At 44.7% G+C, this 20,941-nt stretch overlaps 1 protein-coding gene across 4 annotated transcripts in view; it reads right to left on the bottom strand.

Moving 5' to 3' along the window:
• The window catches only part of CNTNAP2 (contactin associated protein 2), a 2,440,986-nt gene that overhangs the window by 20,581 nt on the left and 2,399,464 nt on the right, over window positions 1-20,941 (bottom strand). For all 4 annotated transcript variants that reach the window (XM_033930311.1, XM_033930310.1, XM_033930313.1 and 1 more), the window contains one exon: window positions 8,299-8,526. In XM_033930311.1, coding sequence (XP_033786202.1) covers window positions 8,299-8,526 — 228 coding nt within the window. The remainder of the gene's footprint in view (window positions 1-8,298; window positions 8,527-20,941) is intronic.

Genomic DNA, 20,941 nt, shown 5'->3' with positions numbered 1-20,941 from the left:
AAATAAAAGTAATTATTGGCAAGATTAGAAAGTTATATTTTATCCACTAAATCCATGTTATTCTTCTATAGATATAGCTATATGAAGTAGCACTGAAACCCATCCTATTGTGAATAAATCCCTTTCAGATGGTAGATTACCCGATACCTTTTAAAAAGACAACTGTTAAACTTTTCCTTAAAATACTAAATTAAATCCATTAAATGTGGAAAATTATAAATCAATATATTTGTTTTCTTTTCTAGCTAAGATCATCAAGAAGGTTGTACTTTACGAATTCATAGACCTTCCTGATGCACATCAAATTTTGGATGACTATCAATTTGGTCGTCAGTTCTCGGCATTACCAGCAAAAACAAGCAAAAGATTGACCCTTAATCTCATGGAAAATGCAAATCCAGCGAAAACGAAAACTCTGTGGAGATGGTGATGTTCAAGATGCAGGCTTTATTTAAAAATATACAAATTGATAATCCACATAAAATATATCTAGGACACAAACCGTTGGAAACTATAGACCCAACATGTCCGTGTTTTGACAACGTTGTCTTCCTCAGGAGGTCCCTAAAAGTCCTGATTTAAAACATGTGGAGTAAAAACAATAATGAATCATAATTCTGCACGGATGAGGAATCGAGAGTGGAAAAAAAAAAATTCTCGGCATTACACAGATGAGGGGCATACTTTACTGATTTTGATGCTGCATGTTATGTTATTCGAACTGGATTTAATAAAGGAACTTGGTTTCTTTGGACATTTCAGTAGCCTTCGATTAATCATAAATCATTGCTACAGCGCATACAGTCAATAGGAATCAGTGGTAATATGAGTTAAAATGGTCTACATCTTTTAAGCTGAAAGTCAAAGACAATATTATGTCATAAGCAATCAGGATAGATTTATTCTTACTGATGTTTTAACTGCTGTACCTCAAGGTTCAGCACTATCTGCTACCCTTACCCTTTAACATCTTTTTGCAAATGCTATGTATCTTTTTATGCAGTCTAGGACAGTATTTCTTAACTCCGTCCTGGAATACCCCCTTGTCAGTCAGGTTTTCAGGATATCCACAATGAATATGCATGAAAGACACTTGCATATCATGGAGGCAGTGTATGCAAATCAAGTTCATGTATATTCATTGTGGATATCCTGAAAATCTGACTGGCAAGGGGGTATTCCAGGACGGAGTTGAGAAATACTGGTCTAGGACTTATGTAGATAACATACAATTTTTCTTTAGAATTGAGAAAACAATGTGTTGATTTACTGTGTTTGTATTTAAGAATGATTTATCAATAGATGAAGGTTTACCATTTGAGATTAAATATTGCTAAGTCTCAGATGATGTTATCTAGCTATCCAATTCCCGACACTCCCAGGTCTTTTTGTATGAATGGTTCTGTAATCATGTTAGTTGGTAAGATGCAATCATTGACTCCCAGTTTCACAAGCAAGTCACCTTATGTTAGGCGCTGGCAGGCGACTAGATCATACCCATCAGTGCCTAAAGTAAGTGATTTAATTGGGTTTAAGTGGCACAATAATTGGTCGCACCATTAAAACCCAATTAAACCCTTGTTACAAAAAAAGAAAAAAAGCTTCCGCTATGCGGCTTCCAGAACTGGTGCCTAGTTCCTTGGTGGCTAGCAGTGCATAGTGACGCCGAAGCCCAGAAGTGGGCATGTTTAGGAGCGGTGCTGGATTTTGGTGTCACTATGTGTTGCTAGCCACAATTCTGTCAGAAACCAAGGTGCCGGAAATGTAGGCCTGTTAAACCCTGGGAAGCTGATTCTGGAGGCAGTGCCTGCCCGTAATTGAGACGTGGTAGATGCTGCTTCCAGAATCAACTTCCCAGTGTCTTTCTTGATCCGGCCTTGATCATGAAGTCTCATGTACAGAAGATGATTGGTATAATAGATGTTTAATGGTGTAACAGGTGTTTAAAAGACTATTTATCACAACCCCCCCCCCCCTTTACAAAAGTGTAGTACGGATTTTAGCGCCAGCTGTGATGGTAACAGCTCTGATGCTCATAGAAATCTGGGCTAATCAGAGCCTTAGGCCTCTCCCCAGATGCACCGGGGAGGGGCCTAAAGCTCTGATTAGCCCAGGTTGCTTAAGGCCCCTCCTGTAGGCACGCACACATTATTTGCTTCTAGGAGACCTCACACCCAAATATAATGACCTCTATTCAAGGCTGAGGTATACATAAATGAGTTAATGAAACCTGCTAAATATGTGAATATTTGTTATATCTCTCCTTCCCCTTCAGTTGTCAGTTTCTCTGTGTATGGCTTACAAGGTATTTTTAGGAACCTTCTTTAAATTACTTTTTAGGAACCTTCTTTAAACTATTTCTACTTTTATCTATTTATCTTGTACATATGATCTTTAGAATGGGCCACAGCATTAAGATAGAGTTTTGACAGACCAGGACTCAGGCAAAAATCTAATTCTGACAACTTTGAAGTGATTGGTTCATAAAGTTGATTCTATCTGAGAAACTGCTTAGACAGCCTTGGAAAACTGCTGAAAGCAAAGAAATTGTTACATGAATCCCAATAGCTCAGCTTCCAAGACATGATCAATAGAAGCAATTTTGTTCCAGTGCGAGCTGTACACTATTGACCTTGTAGCACGATAGAAGTCAATCAGTCAAAGCTAAAGATATGTTGCTCACAGAATCACCAAGGGCTCCTTTAACTAAGGTGCACTAGCTAATCAAGACCCTAACATTGGGAGTGCAAACAGCAATCCTCTCAGAGAGAAATGTGCCCTTGGTTCCAGACCTGCCCCTTCTCCTTCATGGGAGTGCAGAAATAAACCAGGGCTGGAGTCCTTTTGGACAGCTAAGTGGTCGCTTAACTAACTCAGTGACTTTTGCAGACTTTGCATTTTTTTGAATATTGAGATTTAATCACTTGGTTTTTTTGACAGTTTATTTATGTAGGCTATGAAGGTTGAGAGCCATATGATTAAAGGCTGGGACTTTTTTTGACCGGGACCTAGACTAACTGTGTATTATAAGAGACCCTGTGATCTATTAATCCTTTAAAGTTTTGAAGCCTCTCTCCTTCTTATTTGAATATTTTGAGTTTTTGATGACTCCTCAGTCAAAGAATTACAGACCCGCCTTCCCCTCTCTACACGGTATTCGCTATGCATGCAAACTGGGAAAATCCCTTCTCTTCAGAATCACAGGTCTTTGGAATGACCTTACTACCCCGCTGCGGAACCTGGGCTCCCTCCAATTATTCCGCAAGCAACTGAAAATCTGGCTTTTCACTAAAATGTAATTCTATCCCCCCTTACTCTTCTCTTCTATATATAAGTTCATGTAAACCTTTTTTTTCCTTCTCTTCCTATATTTCAAGTTCTTGTAAACCGTGCCGAGCTCCACATCTGTGGAGATGATGCGGTATATAAACTTAAGGTTTAGTTTAGTTAGTTCTAAGTGATCTTTAATTTCAAATGATACTGTCTCAGCAATTTTATAGTGTTTTGGGATCTCAGATGAGACAGGTTATGTACATGTATGATTTTTTTTTGCCTTCTCCTTCCTGAGGCATATGCTTCCTATTTAAAACAAACACGGAGATGAGGCAGAGCAGCATAGACACCGGAAGTATATAAGTCTCTGCCTGTCCCCGTGCTGTCACAGTTGCCTTTGAAGAAGGGGTGGACAGGACTTTCCTGCCTGTAGACACAGGGTTCGGGTGCTCGTTATTTGAGAGATTTAGGGTTTGAATAGCGTGTTAGTTGACATATCCAGGCTCCCTCTGATATCTGAATGTTTGAAAATTGCCATGGTTGCTCCATGCTAAATACAACAAAGCCAGTGCACATGCAAAGCATTTGAACGGAGTCCGTTTGGTCTTCCGCTCTTCTAGCTTATGACTTCACACTGAGAATACACTTATAAAAACATAATTATTATTTACCCAATATAGGTTGTGAGACATTTTTTTGTTTCAATAGTGTGCCCCTCTATTGATTATGCAGATCCCAATAGTGAGAAGAACTTTGCTATATTGACTTTCATCATGTATTCTTCTGTTTTGAGTTTTGTTTGGATTGATAATCCAGAACTAGACTCAGCATTCTACATGAGACTATCAAAAATAGTGTGCTCAGTGCCGTGAAGGGCCATTTTCAATAGTACGTCTAAGAACTACTTTGGATGTTTCCCGCATAACGTCCAAATTCAGAGGCACAGAAAAGGCCATTTTCGAAATCTGAACCGCTAGACGTCCAAAAATATTTTTTTTGAAAATCGTCTACTTGAACGTCCAGGCTGCTAGGACACCAAAAAAAACAAAAACAACCCCCCCCCAGCCAAGTTGGAAATGTCCAAATGGTATGCATTTGGACGTAGGAAGGGCCAACCTTCTAATGAACTGGTCACACAAACATGTCCATAGAGCAGTGGAGCACCTTAAAGGGCACTGCTGTGAGCTTCGCATAAAGGGTTCCAAAACATCAGCCCACCATAACCCCCTTAAAATTTAGAGTGAGTCCCCCCCAAAATCCCCCAATACCTACTATACCCACCTGTCTACCACCCCCAACAGCCCTTATGGCTGTTGCAGTTAGAATGCCTTATGGGCCTGGGTTCTCCTCTCTATGGCTCATTAGCCCATCCACCAGGTTATTTAAGACACCTATGTGATGCTCTACTAGATTTGCCCATACTAAACACTGTTGTTCTAGAACAGTGGTCTCAAACTCGCAGCCCGGGGACTACATGCGGCCCACCAGGTATTATTTTGAGGCCCTCGGTATGTTTATCATAATCACAAAAGTAAAACAGTTTCTTGATCATATGTCTTTTAGCTATAAATTACAATATTATTATTAAGACATAGCCAAAAGGAAAGATTTATAAACTATAAAGAGTTTTACCTCCATGCAAAATTGTCATCTATAATAATAAAACCTTAGAGCGCACATGTGCTCTTGAAACTTCGTGAGTCCTGGCGCCGTGAGGTGTGCCTCTGTGCTGAATTCGATTTTCGAACACGGAGGCAGGCCAGAACATGGAGCAACTCCCCCCTTGCTGTCACTCACTGCCAGAGTGCTGCCTCACTGCTGCTGCTGATTCGGAGGAGGGGGGCACAGGCACACCTGCCAGCATCTTCCCTCTTGCCTGCTCACCCGCCCGCCGTGGCTCCTTTCTTGAAAGGGCCAGGGACCACGGGCGGGCGGCCCGCAGACAGGAGGTTGCCGAAACGCACCAAGCTTCCCCGGGGGGGGGGGGGGGGAGAGGGAAACGGCAAGCGACAGCGAGGAGGGAGTCGAAGCAGGCCGCGGAGGCTTCAGGCGGATGTCGGTGGATGGCAGAGTTGTCGGTGTTGGTTTCAGGCGGATGTCGGTGGAGGTAAGGGTTGCTGCTGGACATGGGAAGAGGTGCTGATGGATGGGGGGGAGGCAAAAAAAGGAAGGGAGGCCTACTGCTGGACATGGGGTGTAGAACAGAGGTACTGCTGGACAGGGGGGGAGAAAAAGAAAGGGAGGCTTACCGCTGGACAGAGGGAACAGAAAAGAGGTGCTGCTGGACAGGGGAAGAGGTGCTGATGGACGGAGGGGAGGGGTAAAAAAAGGAAGGGAGGCCTACTGCTGGACAGGGGGAGTAGAAAAGAGGTGCTGCTGGACATGGGAAGAGGTGCTGATGGACGGGGGGGAGTTAAAACAAAGGGAGAAGGGCTGCTGCTGGATAAGGGGAGCAGGCAAAGGGTGGTGGTAGACAGCCAAGGAAAAAGAAAGACAGAAAGAAATAAATAAATACAGACACACACACACACACATATTCTAGCACCCATTAATGTAACAGGCTTATAGACTAGTTTCTTTAATGACATTAACTATTTTTTTCTGAGGCCCTCCAAGTACCTACAAATCCAAATTGTGGCCCTGCAAAAGGTTTGAGTTTGAGATCACTGTTCTAGAGACAGGTATGTACTCTTTCATTCAGAGTTTTGGGGGGTGGGAAGAGGTTAGTGAGCAGTGAAGGTGTTTGGGGGGGTGGGGGTCATACCTGAATGTATCTCGTCATCTGGTTAGTTTGGGTACCTTTTTGGCATTTAAGATGCTGCTAAAAACAGGTCTTGCTCTGTATGTCTAAGTTCTGTCGTACTTCAAGACCTGTTCATATTCGTCTTAATGAACATAAATCACGGATAAAAACAAAAACCATGCAAGCTCCTATGGTGGAACATTGTATTGCCTTGGGTCATGAAGTGAGTCAACTTAAATGGAGAGTTACAGATCAGTTAAATGCTGGGAGGGAGGGAAGGTTAAACGTAGATGAATGCTTGAATTATAAGGAACAACGCTGGATCTATGCGTTAAACACAGTTATCCCACACGGGTTAAATTTGGAACTGGAGTGGACATCCTTGATCTAGTTCATGTATCAGTGAGAGGGATCCAAAAAGGGTTTTGAATAAAGTTGGTTTGTACTGTAAACGGCCGTTCTCTGTCGTCAGGCTCTCACGTCATCAAGTGGGCGTGGCCTCAGAGCCGGTAAGTTGTATTAAAAAGGGAGGATGCTGTCAGCTCCTCTGTAAAGCATTCGAGGAGGTCGATAGTGTTAAAGGTGAGAGAGAAGGCTATTTTAAGCAAATCTGGTATATATTCTGATTGATAGATATTCCAGGCTTTTCTGCAGGAGTCACTACACACTTCTTAATCTCTTTTAGGGGTGGTGCCTTGATAAAGTGGTTTCCCGCGAAACATGTCGGCTATGTCACCCTGCTTGATTAAAAGACATCTCTACTAGAGACAACTATATTAAAGCTAAGTAAAATGAAGCTGAATTACATAGAAAATCATAGAAAGTTATAAGCATTTAAATATTTAAAGCTCTTGTAAAAGTGAAAAATTAGAAAAATTAGACCCAGTGACGATTTGCCACGTAAAGCTCAGAACAGTGATATGCTTGAGTTCTGAGTGGTGACGCTGAGGGCCTAATAATTGACTGAACAGGTTGCTAGCTGAAATAAGGAAGAAGTTCCTATTTCTACTGAACTGATATTTAAGTTCTGTCCAGGACATCTTGGAAAAGGTTAAATTATCGTTGCAAGATGTCCAAGTTAAGTAGACCCAAAGCCCGCTCAAAACATGTCCATAACACAAATCTAAATATGCCCCCTAGAACTTTGGATGCACAGCGGGAGAAACATCTCGCTAGATGTCCAGGAGAATGGTTTTGATTATGGGCACTTGGACGAACCTGCGAGTAGGATGTCCAAGTGCCAATTTAGGCGGGTTTTTGGACGTTTTTCTTTTTTGAAAATGCCCTTAATAATCCACAAGAAATAAGACCCATGGGTCTAAATATGTATAAACTACAGAAGAGAGACAGAAGACAAAATTTAAATACAGTACCTCACAGGTATAAATAACACAGCAAGCAAGCATTTTGCAATCGATGCATTTTCTAGAAAAAAGATCATGATAGGAGACTGGAGGGATGGGGTTGGCTGAGATACATTTCCTAACATTACTTCCAAATTTATCTACAGTACTAACCTTTATGTGAAGAAAATATGAACTGCCTACCCTCATGTCTCATAATTTAAGAGCTAATAGTCATTTGAGAACTAGAAGGTGCAAGCATAAGCATAATGCAAACCATTCACCACACAAAACATGCTTAGCCTGTGAAACTCACTGCAAAAGTACAATTTGGAAAACGACTGCATAAGAGAGATCAAAAAGGAACTAGACAATGTTTATAGGGATCATAGGCTACAAAATCAGTTTCCCAAACTGTGGGTTGTGACCTCAAATGTGGTAATGAAATCTGCATTTGGGCATGCATTTTAAAGGACCTCATTGTCCTAGCCACCAGAGGAGGGTGGGGGGGATTGTGCATTTTCTGTGGCCACAGAAAAATGTTTTAAGTGCTGCTACAAATAAAAAATTAAAAAAGTCATGGATGTCTCCTCATGTTCAGGGCATCTCTAAACCATGAGTGTCAGATCCTTCCAGTTTATGGCAGAGAGTGGACTGCTTTACATATCACATATTTCTTCTACATGTCCTCTAAATACCCGTTGATAAGATAGGATTTAAAGTGAAATGGTGCAAGAAATAATGTGAAATGAAAGACTCCCGAGAGACAAAGAGGAACGCTGGACACTGAGGAAATTGGTTCACTATCATTAATTGCAGGCTTTCACATCGAAGATGGCACTTGACGATCGGATGTTGGGCGACACAGACTTGTGTCTTGCCCAGTTGACAATTATACCAAACACGAAGCGTGGAAGAGCAGCAATGGGCCAGGCTTACCTGACTTGATATCCCAGGGGTCAGTGGGTTTAGACATTGGTGGGATGGTCAGTGGAGAGGCTCCGCAGTTGGATTCCACCAGCTCTCCTTGAACGTGAACTTGAGAGGCGTTACTTGGTCTGAGTGCTGCCTTGAGAGGTGTGAGATGGTTGAATTGCACTCTTGACAGGCAGCCAGTGAAACCTGGTGTATTGTATTTATGGATTTCCTGGTCAATATTTCCTGTTTCTGTAAAGAAAGGAAAGAGAGAGAGAAAGACAGCGAGAGAGAGAGAGAAAGAGAAATATCTATTTATAGACCACCAATGGGAGAGGAAAATCAAGTCACAAAACCACAGAAAAAAGGTATATCTAAGAAACTGAAAAAGAAAAAGGAGCCGTATTTCTTCTGGATAAAAATTTTGGGCTGGATTTTATAAATGGTGCTGAGTGACGCCTACCTGAATGTATCACACAAGAAGTCCCTACAAAGATCACACAATTAAAGCTAAGGGCTCCTTTTATCAAGTCATGCTAGTGGGGTTAACGTGCGTGACTTTTCATCACGCATTAACCCCTGCGCTGGCCTGAAAACTACCGCCTGCTCAAGGGAGGCGTTAGCGGCTAGCACAGCCGGCGGTTTAGTGTGCGGTATTCCTCGCGTTAAACCGCTAGCACGGCTTGATAAAAGGAGCCCTAAGTCTTTTTGACTAAATATTTCTTTAAATGTTAGCACTTTAGAACACTTGAACAGTTAATTTATATGCAGTTTATATATAAAAATATTTAAAGTTATTATGAATTATAATACATTGATCCAGAGAAGAGTTTGCACATCAAGCTTAACGTTATGATAAAGTTTAACGTGGAGTGGTGCATCTGAGGATCAATTAAGCATTTCTGTAGGCCTGGTTCTGAATTGAATCTGGCTTGGTTGTTACCCGAGTGACGCCTACAGGCATGGTTGTCAATCAACCACTGGGCGCCATTTGTAGAATCGCAGGAGGGAGCCCAAACCTTCTTGTCCCATGATCCCCAACCCCCCCCCACCCCGATCCAGCCAGTAGGGAGCCCAAGCTCTCCTGGCCCAGGGACACCCTCTAACCCCCACCCCCCACTAAAATACGGGCAGGTGGGATTCCAGGCCCTCCTGCCCTCGACGCAAACCCCTCCCCCACGACTGCTAACACCAAGATTTTGATTTAGCTTTTTTACATTGATTTTCCAATTACACATCCAAGGTGGGGGAGTGGGGGAGAAAGAGGTAATTGAGAAATTGATATTAATTCTTCATATCAATGTAAAAAAACTAAATCAAAATCTTGGTGTTAGTGGGTAATCAATATTCAATACTCAGGTATACTCCACTAATGTAATTTAGAGAGCTCACTCTCAACGGAAGAAAAAGCCTCAGGTTTTCTTTAGGTAGGGCATAAAAGCTCAAACCTCCTCCACCAACATAATGCTATGTCATGTTAATTTATTGGAATTCTCTGCTTTGTGTCATTACTATAAATATCCTATTGTATACTGCTAAGTTTTATATCCCAGCTTTCTTTTTGTAATTTGCCTTGAACCCAGTGTGGGTATATTTTTTTATTTTTATTTTATTTGTTCCATTTGTGCATTGCACATACCTGTACAAGCTCTAGGCGACATTACAGAGAAAGGGGTTAGAAGAGGGTAGGGAGGACTATGGAGGGCAGGAAGGAGTGGAAAGGATGATGTATGCAAAATATAAGAGACAAATGAAATGTAATATGTCCCTTGCATCATATTTAACAATAAAATTATTTATCCTACGACAAGCAGGCAGCGTATTCCTATATGTGGGTAATGTCATCCATGGAGTCCGGTACATGCACGAGTGCCTTCCTGCCCGATGACTCATGGGACCATCAGTTCTTAGTTTTCTGTGGACCTAAGAAGACATGTCACTTTGGAGTCAATCCAAACGTGTTCTTTTTTTTTTATATTTTGTGCATGCAAACTTGATAGTGCATCGATCGCTGTTGGAGAATCGGCCAACGGCGATCGAGTCCCTATCTTTAGTGCATATAGCCCTAAGCCTCCAGCTTCACAGCAGTTTGCTAGTCTTTCCTATTCATATCAGAGGCGATATACTTCTAAACCTTCTGCTTCTAGGCCACCACCACCAAAGAAGTAAAAACAACCAATCAAGCGGAAAGTTGGAAAATTCTATGAATGCTTTACAGCTTTTTCCTTTAAGCAGGATAAACCAGGTTTTTTTTTTTTTAACTGAAACACGCCTCCCATTGTGCTCATACAATTACCATGAGTATCTTTCCCTACTTGTGTTTTTCCTATTGTTTAATGGATATTATCCACAATACCCTTTACTCCATCTTTTTTATTCTAAAGGAACCTGGACATTTGGGAGGGGCTTTAGAGAAGAAGGAGGCTACAACATCCTTTTTAGGATGTATTTAATTATTCCAGTTTATATCAAATAGAGTTTCTCACTTGCAGTTTCATGATCTGAAGTCAGATTATGATTATACCTCTGAACCTGTTCCTGCTATGCATTTTATACAGGTCACACTCCTATCTTTCAGTTTCAACTTCATTTTCCATATCTAGAGGGAGAAAATAAACATGTTCGGATGCAATGAGCATATGCAAGTTTTATAGCATTGCGTAGTATCATTGACTATCGTTCCACTACTGACACTAGGCCGTACCTCTGTCACAGATCCTTGGGTTTTATATCAGTCTTCTCTGCAGTATGTTGGGATCTCGTCTTACTTTGGTTATATGTTGTGACCTCTAAACTACTTCTAGGTCACCTCCTTTTTATCTATCTTATTGATAGTGCATTCGTTTCTGATAATGTGGTACAATCGTGTCCTTTGTAGGGATCATTCCTGGGTTCTTATTCCTTATGGAAAGACTCTGAATTCCTCCATGGTGACATTGAAATTCTGTAATCTTGTTTTAACTGGCCCTGAGGTCAACAAAACTTCTCTCTTGCTAGAACCATTTCTTGATGGTATAGCAGGGTTGCTTTTCTTCTTGCTTTAACCTAGCAAGGAGGAGTTCGGGGTTGCTGTGGAGGAGCAGAGTGGTTGGTCTGATGCCTTCTTTCTGCCATCATACTTCTGTGTTTCTGTAGAGCATATCGTAGTGTACATTTCGGCCTGCTTGTAGTTCCTTCAATGGAGTTAGAAACTTAGAAACATAGAAGATAACAGCAGATAAGGGCCATAGCCCATCAGGTCTGCCCACTCTACTGACCCACCCCCAAGTCTACTATCCTAGGGATCCCACTCCTGGTGACAGGTTCCCTTGGCTTAACCCTCTAAGGGATCCCACATGGGCATCCCATTTGCTCTTAAATTCTTGCACGCTGTTTGCCTCGATCACCTGCACCGGGAGCTCATTCCAAGGATCAACCACTCTCTCGGTGAAGAAATATTTCCTGGTGTCGCCATGAAATTTCCCACACCTGAGTTTGAGCACATGCCCTCTTGTGGCTGAGGGTCCTTTGAGAAAGAGAATCTCTTCTTCCATCTCGATACGGCCGGTAATATACTTAAACGTCTCGATCATGTCTCCTCTCTCCCTACGTTCCTCGAGTGAGTACAGCCGCAAATTTTTCAGCCTTTCTTCGTACGATAGATTCTTGAACCCAGAGACCATCCTGGTGGCCATCCGTTGCACCGACTCTACTCTCAGCACATCTTTTCGGTAGTGTGGCCTCCAGAATTGCACACAGTATTCCAAATGAGGTCTTACCATGGTTCTGTATAATGGCATTATGACTTCAGGCTTCCGGCTGACGAAACTCCTGCGGATGCAACCTAACAACTGTCTTGCCTTAGATGAAGCCTTCTCCACATGATCAGCAGTTTTCATGTCTGCGCTGATGATAACTCCCAAGTCTCGTTCTATTGAAGTTCTAGCTAAGGTCTCACCATTCAAGGTGTAAGTTCTGCACGGATTTTTGCTGCCGAGATGCATGATCTTGCATTTCTTAGTGTTGAAGCCCAGGTGCCAGGTCGAGGACCAAAGCTCCAACAAATGTAGGTCCTGTGTCATACTATCGGGTGAATTGCCATCTCTCACTATATTGCATAGTTTGGCGTCGTCAGCGAATAACGTTACCTTACCTTGAAGCCCCTGAGTTAGGTCACCTATGAATATGTTGAAAAGGAGTGGGCCCAAGACTGAGCCCTGCGGTACTCCACTGGTCACCTCCGATGTTTTAGAGAGGGTACCGTTAACTACCACCCTCTGAAGTCTGCCACTCAGCCAGTCATTGACCCATGTAGTTAGTGTTTCTCCCAGCCCCATTGATTTCATCTTGCTCAACAGCCTGCGATGCGAGACACTATCGAAAGCTTTGCTGAAGTCTAGGTATACGACGTCCACGGATTCTCCCAAGTCTAACTGTTTTGTTACCCAGTCAAAGAAGCTGATGAGATTGGATTGGCAGGACCTACCCTTGGTGAATCCGTGTTGACTGGGATCCCGTAGATTCTCCTCATCCAAAATTGCGTCTAATTTACGTTTGATTAGTGTTTCCATGAGTTTGCATACTATTGATGTGAGACTCACCGGTCTGTAGTTTGCAGCCTCTGCCCTGCAACCCTTTTTGTGCAGTGGAACGACGTTAGTTGTTTTCCAGTCTATGGGGACTCTACCCGAACTTAGGGAGAGATTGAAGAGTCCTGATAGCAGTTCTGCCAGGACATCACGCAGCTCACTGAGCACCTTGGGGTGTAGATTGTCCGGTCCCATGGCTTTGTTCACCTTGAGTCTTGCCAATTCGTAGTAGACGTCGCCAGGTTGATCTAAAATCCACACACAAAACCTTGTTCTGAATCTACGTGTTTTTTTGGCTGGCCCTCAGATGTTATGCTTATGCATAAGCCATATGGCGTACATAGTCCATGTTACCCTATTCGCCTCAGTTCTTCAGTGGTTTCTGGCATCTTAGTGGTCTGAAGTTTTGTATCCGTTATCTGAGAACATTAAGGTCACTTCAAAATCTCTTCAGTGGTGGATGCATCCAGTCAATCTTCATTGCATCCTTTTCTGTGCAGCACTGAGTGTTCTCCTGCTGGTTACCCATTTCCTCTCGTATTTTCTGTTACTTGTGACCACTTTCCTTGGAGCATATCTATTGCTTCCCAGGAAGAGTCTATTCAGCACCTCAACTCTGCAGGCATATTGCCTTTTTTCATTTAGTTAGGTCGCTATCAACTCTCTGACATCTTCTTACCTTCAGTTGATGCCGCTAGCTCAGAAGTAATTTCTTCCATTTTGTGGGGAGCCACATGACTAAGCTCTGTTACCAATCATCCATCCTCTGTAGCAAAGTGAGAGAGTACAGGAGTTCAATAACAAAAGGCTTCTTGTACTTGGTTTTCCTGTTCACATTCTTGGGTACACGTGTTTTCATGTGGCACTTATTTACTACTCATGACCACATTTATCATGGCTCTTTTCTCCGTTCCTTATTTTTACTAGGATAAAATTTTATAAATTTTTGATTCAGGTTTCTAACACACAATTAACCAGTGATAGTAGTTTTGAAGTCTACACTTTCATGGGTTTAGGTCCCAATTTTAGTAACGCTCTAACCTTGCTAAGCACCTCTTTTTTCAATAAATAAGGAGCTTTAAAAATAAAAAAAAAATTAACATCCTTGTAAAAACAAAAAGTTGATGAAAAACAATTCTGTTCACTTTTTCCTTACTAAATCTCAGGGGATTTCATCTTTATTGGCATATTGTTTGTGTAATATGCTTTCCTCTCCTGGTACTCTGCTGATTCTCTCATTTTAAGTCTTATTGCAATCCTTTCTCAGACTTTGAGAGGGGAAAAAATATATATATAATAACAACAACGATATCTTGTCAGGAGGTTATTTTCTCCACAGTAAGCCGCTATGTCGCTCTAATCTTATACTTCATAGCATTGGCTTTTCTTTCCTTCTAGGATAGTTCCTCCTTTTTATCCTCTCAGACTATTCTTTTCATGAGAAGCATGCTTTCATTGTTTATGAAATGTCTTTCCCTTCTCATTTGTATCTGCTCTAAGACCTGGCTGGTTTCACCTGCTCATTCAGTCTGCTACTCCATATCGGTGCATTTACCTGTAGTTCTTTCTTATTTGATTCTTGAATCTTTTTGACATCTCCATCGCCTATATTTAGATTCACCTGCTTCTAGGAGGTAGTTTATTAATTTCTCAACCTCCATACATATGGAGTTTTCTCAGAATTCTCCTTTTACCTCCTAGTAGAGCATGGAGTTCCTCTATTCATTTTTTCTGTTAGGTTTCTTCCCTTGCCTCTGTGCTCTCAGATCAGACATTAGGTCATGGTTTTTGCAAGGCAACTCAAATTTTTCTGAGTTCTTGGAACCCAACTCTCCCTCCATCCTACATGTGAGAATAATGCTGCCTGCTTGTCTAAGGATAAAGCACAGATATTCTCACAACCTGCCTAACTACCCTAGTTGTCTTCTGCACTAGGGCATAGAACTGATGACCTCACGAGCTGGCGTTGGGCAGGAAGCCACGCGCACAGTCTAAAAGCTTGTTAAAGCTTAAAATGATACTACACTTTCCACTGTACGTACTGGGGCTCCATGGATGACATCTCCCCCCCCATATGTGAGAATATCTGCCTGCTGTCCCAGGATAACACCCGTTACGGTAAGTAAAGCACAGTTACTTACCGTAACAGGTGTTATCCAGGGACAGCAGGCATATATTCTCACATGTGGGTGACATCATCTACGGAGCCCCAGCGCGGACAGCTTTTCAAGCAAACTTGATTGAAGTTTCAAGTTTGCTATGCTGCACCACGCATGTGCATGCCTTCTTGCCCACTAGAGGGCGCATCCCCACCTCGTGGTCCTCAGTTCCATATCCAGCAAAGAAGCCATCTCCGGGGAGGAGGGCGGGTTGTGAGAATATATGCCTGCTGTCCCTGGATAACACCTGTTACGGTAAGTAACTGTGCTTTATCCCAGGACAAGCAGGCATGATATTCTCACATGTGGGTGACCTCCAAGCCAACCAAAAAAGGGCAGGTGGGAGGATGGCAATTTAGGAAAACAGATTTCGCAAAACTGACTGGCCAAACTGGCCATCACTCCTGGATAACGTATCCAGACAGTAGTGGGAGGTGAAAGTATGAACCGAAGACCAAGTGGCAGCCTTGCAGATGTCCTCCATCGGTGTAGACCGGAGGAAAGCAACAGAAGCTGCCATCGCTCGGACCTTATGTCCCGTAACCCGACCATGCAGCTCGAGACCAGCCTGAGCGTAGCAAAAAGAAATACAAGCAGCTAACCAGTTAGACAAGGTGCGCTTGGAAACAGGACGTCCCAACCGATTAGGATCAAAGGACAAAAATAATTGAGGAACCTTCCGATGAGACTTGGTGCGTTGAAGATAAAAAGCCAACGCCCTCTTACAGTCAAGAGTGTGAAGCACCACCTCCCCAGGATGAGCATGGGGCTTCGGAAAAAACACCGGAAGAACAATTGACTGATTGAGGTGGAAATCAGACACAACCTTAGGTAAAAATTTAGGATGGGTGCGAAGAACCACCTTGTCATGATGGAACACAGTAAAGGGCGGGTCCGCAACCAAAGCCTGCAGCTCACTAATCCGACGAGCAGACGTGAACGCACGTAAAAAGATCACCTTCCAAGTGAGAAACTTAAGAAGAGACTTGTCAATCGGCTCAAAAGGAGGTTTCATCAGCTGAGCCGACCACATTAAGATCCCAAACCACAGGAGGAGGTTTCAGAGGAGGATTAACATTCACTAAACCCCTCATGAAACAAACCACCAGAGGATGAAGAGAGAGAGAACGTCCCTCGAGATGCCGATGGAAAGCAGCAATAGCACTGAGATGCACCCGAATGGAAGTCGTCTTTAGCCCAGACTTGGACAAATGCAACAAATATTCCAGAACCGAGGACACCGGAACCGAACTCGGATCCAGATGGTGCGAGGAACACCAGGATGAAAATCTGGTCCACTTCTGGGAATAACAAAGCCGAGTCGAGACCTTGTGCGAGGCTTCCAACACCTCCCTGACCGACTGAGAAACAGAAACCGAAGTCAGGGGGAAAGGAACCAAGCCGTCAGTTGTAATGACTGAAGATTGGGATGCAACAGCGAACCCCGACTCTAAGACAGCAGAGAGGGAACAACAGGCAGAAGTAGAGGCTCCCTGGCACTGAGTTGAAGGAGCAGGGAGAACCAGTGCTGACGAGGCCAACGAGGCGCAATGAGAATCATAGTGGCTCTGGATGACTTGAGATGAACCAACGTCCTCAAGATCAGAGGAAAAGGAGGAAACGCATAAAGGAACCTCCCTCCCCAGTCGAGAAGGAAGGCATCGGCCTCGAGACGGTCCTGGGAGTAAATCCAAGAACAATAGAGTGGCAGTTTGTGAGTCTCCGGGGAGGCAAACAGATGCACCTGAGGAGTCCCCCAGCGATCGAAGACCTCTCGCAGAACTCGGGAGTTGAGCGACCACTCGTGCGGCTGGAGAAGACGACTGATTTTGTTGGCCAGACAATTCTTCTCTCCCTGAATGTAAACCGCCCGCAGGAAGATGTTCTGGGAGACCGCCCATTCCCAAAGGCGCAAGGCTTCCCGGCACAGGGACCAAGAGCCCGTCCCCCCTTGCTTGTTTACATAATACATTGCCACTTGGTTGTCCGTCCGTACCAGGACTACCTGATTGCGCAGCAGATGGCAGAACGCTCGAGCTGCCAGAAAAATGGCGCGAAGCTCCAACACATTGATGTGACAAAGACGGTCTTCCGCAGACCATAGACCTTGAGTCCGCAGACCGTTGAGGTGAACCCCCCACGCGTACTCCGAAGAGTCCGTGGTCAGGACCTTGCGATGTGGAGGGACGAGAAAGAGCAAACCCCCGGAAAGATTGGAAGAGTTGGTCCACCAACGGAGCGAGCGTCTCAAGGAAGGAGTCACTGTTACAGGAAGGGAGAGCGGGTCTCGATCCTGACGCCACTGGGAGGCCAAGGTCCACTGAGGGAGTCTCAGATGCAATCGGGCAAACGGTGTGACATGAACCGTCGATGCCATGTGGCCGAGTAGAATCATCAGCTGGTGCGCTGAGACGGAGCGCTGCAGCGAAATCTGACGGCACAGTCGAAGCAGAGCCTCCAGCCTCGAAGAAGGAAGGAACGCACGAAGGCGAACCGTGTCCAGCACGGCCCCTATAAACTGAAGGGATTGAGCAAGGCACAGCTGCGATTTGGGAAAATTCACCTCGAACCCCAGACGTTGAAGGAAGATGATAGTCTGTCGGGTCGCTGAGATAACCCCCTCCCGGGATGATGCCTTGATCAGCCAATCGTCCAGGTAGGGAAAGACCTGCAGCCCCTGAGATCTCAGGGCAGCCGCGACTACCACCATACACTTCGTGAAGACTCGAGGAGACGAGGCCAGCCCGAAGGGGAGGACACGATACTGAAGGTGCAACTCCCCCACCTGGAACCGTAAGAACTTGCGGAAGGCGGGATGCACCGGAACATGAGTATATGTTTCCTTCAAGTCTAGGGAGCACATCCAGTCCCCCTCCTCCAACAGAGGGTAGAGAACCGGAAGCGACAACATACGGAACTTCTCCCGGACCAGGAACTTGTTGAGCTTCCGGAGGTCCAAAATGGGGCGTAAGTCCCCGGTCTTCTTTGGGACCAAAAAGTAACGGGAGTAGAACCCCCGCCCCCGTTGGTTTGGGGGGACCGGCTCCACCGCCCGAAGGCTCAACAAGGCCCTGGCTTCCGAGAGTAGAAGAGGAAGCTGGGTTCGGTTGCAAAGAGATGCCCCCGGCGGTTGTTCCAGCGGCGTGGCCGAGAAGTTTAGCGAGTAACCCTCGGAGACGAGACGGAGCACCCTAGCGTCTGACGTGATCATAGTCCAGGCCGAATGAAAGGCCCGCAGCCGGCCCCCGATGGGCAGGGGGTCCAGAGAGAGTGCGGAGGGGGCCCGCCCCCATCCGCTCATCACGTCAAAAAGAAGGCGCCGGCTTAGACGCCCCTTGCGTCTGAGGTTTCGGCTGGGCCCCTCTGCCCTGCTGCGGTGGGCGCCTGGGCGGAGGCCTCGAGAATGCTGGTGTAGACTTTTGAGGGTATCGCCGCGGCGGAGGTCTAAATGGCTTCTGCGGCGTTACCCGTGGTTTAGGACGGACCAAGGAGGCGATGGAGCGCTCGTGTTCGGACAGGCGTTTGGTCGCCGCCTCCAAGGACTCATCGAACAATTCCGATCCGACACATGGCAGATTGGCTAGGCGCTCCTGCAAGTTCGGGTCCATATCAACCGTTCGGAGCCATGCGAGACGGCGCATCGCTACTGCAAAGGCGGAGACTCTGGAGGCCAACTCAAATGCGTCGTAAACCGTATGAAAAAGGTATAGGCGCAGCTGTGACAAGTTGGCCATAAATTTACCAAAGTCCCCCTTATGGGAATCCGGCATGACCCCATGATAACGGGGTAATGCCTTCACCATCTGCCTCAGATAAGATGAAAAAGTGAAAGCATAATTAAGGACCCTGGCCGCCATCATGGAATTGGAATAGAGGCGGCGACCAAACTTGTCCAAAGTCCGCCCTTCCCGCCCGGGAGGGACCGCAGCGGAGACCCTAGAAGGCTGGGACTTCTTTAACGCCGACTCCACCAGCAACGACTGGTGAGACAGTTGCGCCTTCTCGAAGCCCTTACATGGGATGGTACGGTACTTCGACTCCATTTTAGATGGAACCGCTGTGACTGTAAGAGGGGAGTCCAAGTTCCTCAGGAAGGTCTGATGGAGGACTTTATTAAGAGGCAGACGAGGGGTCTCCCTCAGGGGAGAAGGTAAATCCTGCTCCTCCAAAAACTCCTTGGTGTATTGTGAACCAGACACCAGATCCAGGTCCAAGGCCCTCCCCATATCAAGCACAAATCTGGAAAAGGAGGAGGGTTTGGACGGAGGGGAGGGCGATCGAGAGGCCCACGTCTCCAAAAAGGAAGGGGAAGCCTCACGGGATTAACGAGGTTCCCTACCAGACCCCGAGCCCCAAGAGGCCGCCCCCGAGCGATCTCGATGGGGTCGGGGACCGCCTATGCCCCGAGGAACCCCTGTATGAAGTCCCCGGGGTACGAGGCACCGAGGTCTGACCCTTCCGTTTCGGCGAGGAGTCTCTCGACAACCCTCCCTCGGAGGAACGGAACAACCTCGGATTATCGAGGCGGAGCTCCGAGACACGTAGCGTCTCAGCCCCGGTCGGCGAGGAGCGACCGCGCCTCCGAGGAGACCCGTGAGAACGCTTGGGCTTCCTCGGCCGGCTTTTATCTGCCATCATGTTTCTATGTAACATACATACAAAAATAGCATTTCAGTATAGAAATGAAACTAATACTTTTTTTTATAAATATACCCGTTTACATACAAGAATCAAACTACTTTTTATCTTTTACAGAGAATGCCAACCACATTATATCCCAACATGAGGGACTTTGCTCCTTATCTATGCAGGCAAACCTCCTTTCAATCTCTACAGCAGTGGTTCCCAAACCTGTCCTGGGGGACCCCCAGCCAGTCAGGTTTTCAAGATATCCCTAATGAATATGCATGAGAGAGATTTGCATATAATGGAAGTGACAGGTATGGGAACCACTTCTCTACAGAATCCCCTCTTAACACCTTCCATCCCCTTATTCCTGAAGTCCCTTGAACCAACACACCCAGAGGGTGGCCATTCAAATAGAAAATAAAGTTAATAAGGAAAAACTTTAGAGAAAAATACATAAACCCTTAATGTGAAGCAGCAAATAAAGCCAATGGACTCCATACTTTGTTAAATGAAACACTTGACCCCAAACATTCTGCATTTATTCTCTCATATTTGAATGTATTACATACATTTGTCCACCAAAATGTGTAGTTTAATCCATCATGGCTTTTCCAATTACACATCTGAGGTGGGGGAGTGGGGGAGGGAGAGGTAATTGAGAAATTGATAATAATTCTTCATATCAATGTAAAAAAACTAAATCAGTTTTAGCAATAAAAAGAGCATAATTAGTCTCACAGTGAATCTCATCAGCAGTATGTAGGTTCCTCGATTTTGCTGCTTGATTTAAAAAAAAAAAAAAAGATGCACTAAGGGCTCCTTTTACAAAGGTGCGCTAGCATTTAGTGCATGCACTGGATTAGCGCATGCTACCCGAAAAACTACCGCCTGCTCAAGAGGCGGCAGTAGCGTCTAGCACACGCGCTAAAACCGCTAGTGCACCTTCATAAAAGGAGCCCTAAGTTCTTCAGTAGATTTTACACACCTCATGTTTGGAAGGACAACCTTAAATTGATTTCGAAATCAGGTGTTTTGAAGATCAGCAAACATCAGAAATTGATATATACAGGTAGGCTGGTGCTGAGCCTTGAGAAATCTTAAAAATGACACCTCTGAGCTTGAACAAAGTTCTAGCTTCCAAAGGTAACCAGCGAGATTGAAAGTATTGTGGTGTTACCCTCTCATATTTACTGGAGAAATATAAACCATTGTTAACTGAATGTACCAAATTGCGTTTGTTTGTTTGTTTGCTCAGAAACATTTGATCTTTTCTTACTGATCAGTGACAAATCGATGTGATGCACAGTTTTT

This window comes from Geotrypetes seraphini, chromosome 2 (assembly GCF_902459505.1).
Source record: "Geotrypetes seraphini chromosome 2, aGeoSer1.1, whole genome shotgun sequence".
Classification (NCBI taxonomy): Eukaryota; Metazoa; Chordata; class Amphibia; order Gymnophiona; family Dermophiidae; genus Geotrypetes; species Geotrypetes seraphini.
Note: the sequence above shows the minus strand (reverse complement) of the source record. Positions and strands in the feature narration are given on the sequence as shown.